General features: G+C 41.6%; 1 protein-coding gene across 2 annotated transcripts in view; it reads right to left on the bottom strand.

Moving 5' to 3' along the window:
• Positions 1-252: 252 nt before the first annotated feature.
• The window catches only part of GTF2F2 (general transcription factor IIF subunit 2), a 90,916-nt gene continuing 83,858 nt past the window's right edge, over positions 253-7,310 (bottom strand). For both annotated transcript variants that reach the window (XM_052786092.1, XM_052786091.1), the window contains one exon: positions 253-1,147. In XM_052786092.1, the coding sequence (XP_052642052.1) occupies positions 1,028-1,147 (120 nt within the window). In that variant the 3' untranslated portion in view covers positions 253-1,027. The remainder of the gene's footprint in view (positions 1,148-7,310) is intronic.

The following is a 7,310-nucleotide window of genomic DNA, read 5'->3' as shown; positions in this document are numbered from 1 at the left end:
CTTTGAGAATATAATTAAATAGTCCTGTCCCATCTCCCTCCCTGCTCCCCTGCAAAAAGGATGCTGAATAGACAACCCTTGCAATGTGCATTCCAAAAATGGGGGAACAGAGACACAGATACATTAAGGAGTCTTCCCCAAAACACATGGAAACCCAGTGGCAAAGCCAGCAATAAAAACACGGTTTGAAAAAAAAACTTCATACCTATGCTACCTAAATCACAACATGTGGTCAGTCAATAATGTAGAACATTGTGTGCTAAAAATTAAAATAATGGTTTTATTGATATGCTTAAACATGAAACATAGGTAACATCATAAAAAACAAACAAAAGATAAATCTATTCCTTGATGTACCTAACAGACAGACATTTCATTTTTTTTCTCAGTAATCACCTGGAGGGGATTGTGGTCTTCCCACTGACCTGCGTATCAAAGAGCCTTCGCTTTAGGGGTTTTTTAACTGTCTTGATTTGTTCCCATGGAGCCTAAGGACTGTGATGAGCACCGCGGTTATGGCTGTTTTTCCTAAAGCCTGATCCCAAAAGAAGCATCATGTCTGTTCCACCCAAGCACTGCACAAAGCGTTGTGCATCTTTGCAGCCTTCCAGACGAAGCCCTGACTGATCCCAGCAGAAGTGAGGGTATTAACCTGGTTCTACTGGAGTGCAAAACCACCAAGTTACGGGTTCCTCTAGGACACATTTTCCTTCAGAGTCATCGAGGCTTGGAAAAGCCACAAAGCTATCAAGAAAAACTAAGATCAGAACTCAAAAGATTTCTAATAAAGATAAATCTAATACAAGTTTAATCTATAAATATTTTTTTCCTGTCAAAAGACAAAACACTTATAGAAATGTACAAGAAATATTCCTTGGAAAAAAAATGAAGCTAGGGAAAATTACTATCAGCTGCTTTAATTTAATTTGAACCTTGCAGAAAATCGCGCTGTGCTCAGTCCTGTCTGTAAACCCACCACGGTTCCCTCAGTGCAATCAATCTAATTCTCTCTTTGTAAACGCTTTTGTTAATCACTCTTATCTTCTCCTTGGTAGTGCCGGTATTCTGGCTTCAGCTCCCATGTGTTTTTGTGGGTCCCCTTCACGTTGTAGATGCCTATTTCTCTTAGAATTTCTTTCAAGTATATCTGAAAGGAAACAAAAAATTCAAATTATGCAGGCAGGCGATTGCCACAGTTCCTATACGATGTCGCACGATCTGCTCAATCACATCTACTGGCTTCATGAAGACGACTCGGTGGACAGCAAGGCTGGCCGATCGGCACCGATTTGTGCCGTAACGACTCTGTGATAGTCTTCAACCCCCAGGCACCAAGAGGTATGAGAGCAGCCCGGGTCTAACGCCCGGCACAAGCCCCAGGGATGCAGCAGGGAGCACCCAAGCCCCAGGGGTGACGGCTCCCAGGCAGTCCCGGGGTGCGGAGAGGCAGGTACTAGCTAGATGGATGCTCCACGGGCTGCCGAAACGAAGCTCGATGAGGGTGTCATCGCATACATCTTCCTCCTGTTGGAATTTCTCCACCTAAGCTAAAAGGTCTTGGCTTTTTGTCTGGCTTGGGCTGGGATTATCCTGAAACTCCTTGCCTTATTCAGACCCCATCAAAGCCCCGAGCTGTTGGTTTTCATGCCGTTTTGCAAAGCTTTAAGCATTTTATCACGGCCTCGTTTTTAGAGAACAGCTGAGTAGGTGCCAGAGAATTTTCTAATACATTAAAATACTAAGGCTAGGAAGAGAAATAAAAAAAAAAAACAAGCAAAGCTATGATATCAGTGGTATAACCTTTGACACAAGACAGCTCACTAATATCACCCTCCTCTACTCTTTACAATAAGCACCAGTAATTTGTTTCATTTTTCAAAGAGCTGTTTGCCTGCTTGTTTGTTTAAATATTAATCAGGACCGACTTGAGGGGATTGCCATGGCAACCACAGACCACGGTTTAAGAATCCACACATTAAATTTGTAATTGCTTTAGTTTGAGCAATTTAATCCTCTTTGAGTGCCTATATTGAACTGGAGTTACTGGAACCCTTGTATTTTCTGTACCTACTGTTCCACTAAGTGAAAATATCAACATACTCCAACTCATAAAAAAAGCAAATATTTGTTGATGACGTAGGAAAAAAAGAAAGGCCGATTGCCCGGTCTCTTCCTTACACTCCTCCCATTTTTTTGCTAAAAGGAAAAGTTAGGAAATAAATAAAAAGTATCTTCTCAGTCAGTAAAAAAAGTCTCTTTTAGAGAAACCAGTTGTTTCTCTCCAGGTACACATCAAGAATTTACAAAGCAAAAAAATCCAGATCCCACGCTAACAACAATACTTCATTTGAACTCACGTAGCAAAGTGGTTCTTAAAAACCTCTCTCCAAGCAACGAGAGGTGTTTAAAAGACCGCTTTGTCCAACAAGTAAGAAAGGTGACTATACACTGCGTATACAAACTAGTTTCTTGGGGTCTCGTCTTCGACCAAAGCAGCTGCGGGCAGGAGCCGTGCGTGGGGAGCAGGGGGTACATTTTGCACAGCGGGGACGGCTCTTCAGTTTTTGAAGGTGCCCGATGCAAACCCCAGCAGGTGGCAGCAGGAGATCAATATACATCTCTCAGCACACTTTTCCACATCACATCTATTGCAGAGATGCTGTCATTATTTGAGAGTCAGGTACCCAAAACAAACCTACTCACTACAACAGCAGTTAGCTTGCGAACGGTTTCGTATGACAACGCTGCTGTTGTACAATGCGTTTTTTAAAAGGTGATGAAAACAGGTGAAAAAGCGATTTCTACACGTGTACGTGTAGATGTGGGTACCTGCATATCCACTGCTTTGTTTGCAATCCTTGTGCACGCACGCAAGGTAGCCTTCAGCAGTGTCACTGACAGGCACTTCAAAAGATGGCAGAGTGGGTGGAAAGAACACTTAGATTCAAGGTCAAATTCTGCTCTAGACCACACGGACAGATTAATGAGAATTGGAAAAAAAGAAAATAATCGCACCGAGTCCCACGAAGTACATCTATGTGTGGTTCCCGGGCTGAGAGACGTAGTCTGCGTCGGGGAAGCCAGGTCACCAGGCGTGAGGAAGGCGCAGGGCTCAGGCAGAACAAAACCCCCGCGGCTGCGTGCTCTGCGGCTCTTTGGGTTGACATTTTGCACAAGGCAGTTCTCTCCCCTTGCTACTTGCTCACGCCTCCAAACCACCCACCCAGTTAAATGAAGGTTAATTTTAATTTCAACTCGTTTTCAGACCCAATTCCCCAGGCAGTTCTGCTTCTCTCTGGGCAAAACTTCCAACAGTTTTGATTCAACAGCATAACAAAATGAAATAAAACCAACCCAAACTGAATAGCGAGGTAACGTCTGTGCCACAAGTAAGGGCACTTCAAGCTGGGACCGTGAACTGCAGCAGCTGAGGATTTGCAACATATTCCTATTTGCCACCTCTGCTGCCGGGGGGAAACAAGCAGCAGTGGTTTTGGGGAGGGCAGCTGACAGCGTTAACCCCAAAAAATCACTCCGTGTGCACGTACAATGCTGAACTGTTGGAGCTTTTAGACCATCACAAATCAGGGATAATCCGGCTGTACTGTACCGTATTTGAGTTCAAGTGGCTTGATGAGATGCGTTCAGGGGACGTTATGATTTTTCCTGCAGGATCACTTCTCCTTCCAGAAATCAGGACCCTCTACCTGGGTCTGCGCTGTGCCAAGTTGGTCTATACATCTTGAAGCGTACTACTCGGTCTCATACTATATCATCAAAAGAAACCTCCCACATCCTCCAGTGATGCCAAATACTGAATTTCAGAGCCTGGTGAGCACTAATGGGGAGCCCACAATTTCTTCTCAGAAAGGGATTCAATATGTTTATATACACGTAAGTCTAACACAGAAGCTAATCTGTAGGTAATCTGTTTGTACATTTAAGGCATCCTCTGCTCTGTTACACCTTCCCTCATGATTTTTTTCCATAAAAAGTGAAATGTTATTATAGAATTATAGGATAAAAGTTTCTGAGACAGGAGTTAAGTTCCAAGCTCTGAAAATCCTTCTGAAACTTTGAGGGAAGAAAAAACCCCACACTTAGGATACTTAAGCTGAAACAAAAGAAAAACCTGCAAGCAGTCTACCCCATTTTGAAAAAATACAGTTCATATTAGACCACTGGTTCCATACTGGTTCCATTCTTCATAAATATTTGATTGCTCACATAAAAAGCGTATTATGTTCTCAGCCATTAAGTCCAAATCTAGAATTACTGCAATATTTTCAGGGAGCGCTCGATACTTACATCTGAGTAGGTGGCAACAGGTTTGCCTACTACTGCAAATTGTTATTTTTCATTAAAAAGAAAAACAAATAAAACCAGATTTCCCTAATATAACAGTAGTTTGCATTCAAAGTAGCCTTGCTTTGTGATTTCATGATTGCAAAACAAAGATGGCAGCAACTTCCTCTGTAAAACGCAACATATTCTGTAGCAAGGGTTTACTTTACATTTACCATTACATAAGAAAAATACCCTTATTTATTTGTTACTTCACTAACGAAGACGTTGATTCCCTTAGACAAATGTGTTTTAAATATTATTAGCCCATGATGTAAGCACCTAGAACTTCATTTTAATGGGAGCTGAGGAGAGAGCAGCAGCAGCAGCTTTTTTTCCTCACGTCTGAAAATAACCTCAACATTTAGAAACTCAGAAGGGAAATTACATACCCAGACAATCTTAGACACTATGACAGAAAAGAAAGCAGTGAACACTCAGCAGAGATTAATTAGCAGCCAACCTCTGTACAGCATGGGGAAAGCGTGCCTATTCACCTGTTGGCATTTTAGATTTTTTTTGTCAGGTATAGCTAGCTGCTCTGTGAACAATAAAGTCACAGTGGGCATTAGGAACAGATACTTGATTTGCAGAAAAAACCCGAAAGTTGCACATCAGAGGTTGAAGTCTGCAGCACCAGGGATGCTCACACACAGAGCGAACACTGCCTGAGCAGCAGGAACCAAGGGAAAGTATTTTTAAATGGAAATGGACGCCGTTAGCAACTCCCTGCAGGAGTTTTTAATGGGAACCCAGATGGGAAATTAGGATAGCTTTAGATGACGGGTAGATGATGTACTGAAAGATAGTTTTGAATTTATTGCCATACTGGCTAGCCAGTGAATGACAAAAGGCATCAGGAAGAGGATTTTGGTCATTTATTTTCTCAGGATATCCAGGTCTGAGGAAGCTGGATGGGGACCAACACCTACGGCGAAACCCCAGCTGGGAATGAACACGAAAACCCTAACTGTCGCACACAGCTCGAAACTGAGACCGCAGAGCCCATTCAGGGGAAGAGGGTTTAATGGTTTGATTAATCTCAGGAGTCCTATGGGACTTTTAGCCATCAGTAGAAAGACTCAAATAAGAAACACAGATGCAAAGATATAGCTCAAATAACATGCGATGTTAGGTCAAATTAGTCTACAATTTCCTTTTAACGTATCTATTTTACTACAACAGTTGAAAAAAAAAAGCTAGATTTGCTGAGATGAAAGTACACAGCACAGATCTACTATGCTACGGGCAGAATATATTGAGGAGCATACGGTCACAGCAGAGGTATATAGACAGGCATAGAAATTCATCACAAATGTAACAGAAGTATTCGTGTGAGGTGTTTTGCTCTATACATCTAATCTAATAACTACCCTATACATCTAATCCTTAGGGCAGCGACTAAGACAAAAATTGGATTAATCTTGCCCAACTTTTAGTGCTTAATGAAGAAACTTGTGTCAGAAGCACAGCTTTTCCAGGCTTCTTTGAGCTGACGCAGAGAGACAAGTACATTCAAGAGTTAAATCACATCACAGGAGAAAGAACACTTTTGCTCTCCCATGGCCTAACTGGGAGTTGTGGGTGACTATTTCTAGCTGAAGTCATGCTAGACAGGATAAATCTGCACCTACTTACTTCAAAGTGGTTGAGATAGTGACCGTCACACCTATGTCTTACAAAAAAAAAAAAACAACTTAAAATTTTCTTGCCACTCCCTCCATATCTTCTTCCTATTCCTTCCTCCTCCTCAGCTCCCATGATCCACACACTTTCACTTTCTCTGCCACACAGATAAGGAGTTGACTCATTAGATGAATGGAAGAGAGGACACAAATACATTATCCAACTAGTTTCTTCCAAGGTACTAGAACACCGTGAACCTACGTGCATTTGAACTGGGTAACGTCTTTGTGCAGCTTCTTAACCAAACAGATTGTGCACCTTATACAAATCCTCTGATACAGATCCACTTAATTCTAAATGTGAAGTGAGCAAAACTAGTAAGCATCTTCATTTTTTCCCCTCTCACAGAGGAATAATTTTTTCCATAGTCCAGCTGTCACTGTTCCTTCTTCTGCCTTAGCTCTAACAACGTTTGAAATTGTTGCTCCATTTAGACTCAAACATAATTAAGTCCCTTTAAGTATTCTGAAAACTGCAGTTGGGTTGAGGATAGATATTGAAGTCAGCAGTGAAAAACATCAAAAGCACCAGAGATACTTCACGTCCCCCTGCTCTGGCCTGGTCTGCTCAAGGAAAGCTTGAACACGGGAAGAAGGGAAAGAACTGGAAAGTTAGGGTTCATAAAGGAAGGGGCTGGCAGACACTGCAGGATAACAAAATCATCACGTAAGCACACGTCTTCATGCTTTTCTTGCTTGTGTATCGTAACAGTGTTTAAAAAAAAAATCAAAATAAATCCCAAATATCAAACCCCTAAACTCTTAGTCTAAAAATTATTCTATTTGTAAAGGAAATCAAGTGATTTTGGGGATGTTGACATGATGCCCGAGCTCCTAAAGTGGATAATGCGTGCATTTAATACTAATTCCATGAAACACAATTTTCTAGACCCACAGAAAAAGAGTAACCCCTGTTGCTATGCCAAGGTAAAGTTCAGAAACTTGAGAGAGGACTGATCACTCACAAAAGCTCTCTGCTGCTGACGGCAACAGAACTAGGCTGTTACTTCAGTGAGGACAGGAGTAGCATGGGAGACATCAGAGCATTACAGAATTTGGTTTCTAGTATTAAAGCAAACCTAAATAAGAAAGAGACCATTTAGGTTACTTAAACCACCTCTGTCAAGAAAAAGCATACTCACTGCAATGCTTGGTATCCTACACAGTTCTACAATGGCGAACTTAAAACTTGATGATTTCTGTTTGTTGTAAAACATATTTAGAGAGCTGTTTCAAAGGTATACAGTATACATTGAACTATTTTCTGGATAAGAAAAATAT

This window comes from Harpia harpyja, chromosome 4 (genome assembly GCF_026419915.1).
Source record: "Harpia harpyja isolate bHarHar1 chromosome 4, bHarHar1 primary haplotype, whole genome shotgun sequence".
NCBI lineage: Eukaryota > Metazoa > Chordata > Aves > Accipitriformes > Accipitridae > Harpia > Harpia harpyja.
The sequence above is the reverse complement of the archived record's forward strand: the minus strand, read 5'-3'. Positions and strand labels throughout refer to the sequence as shown.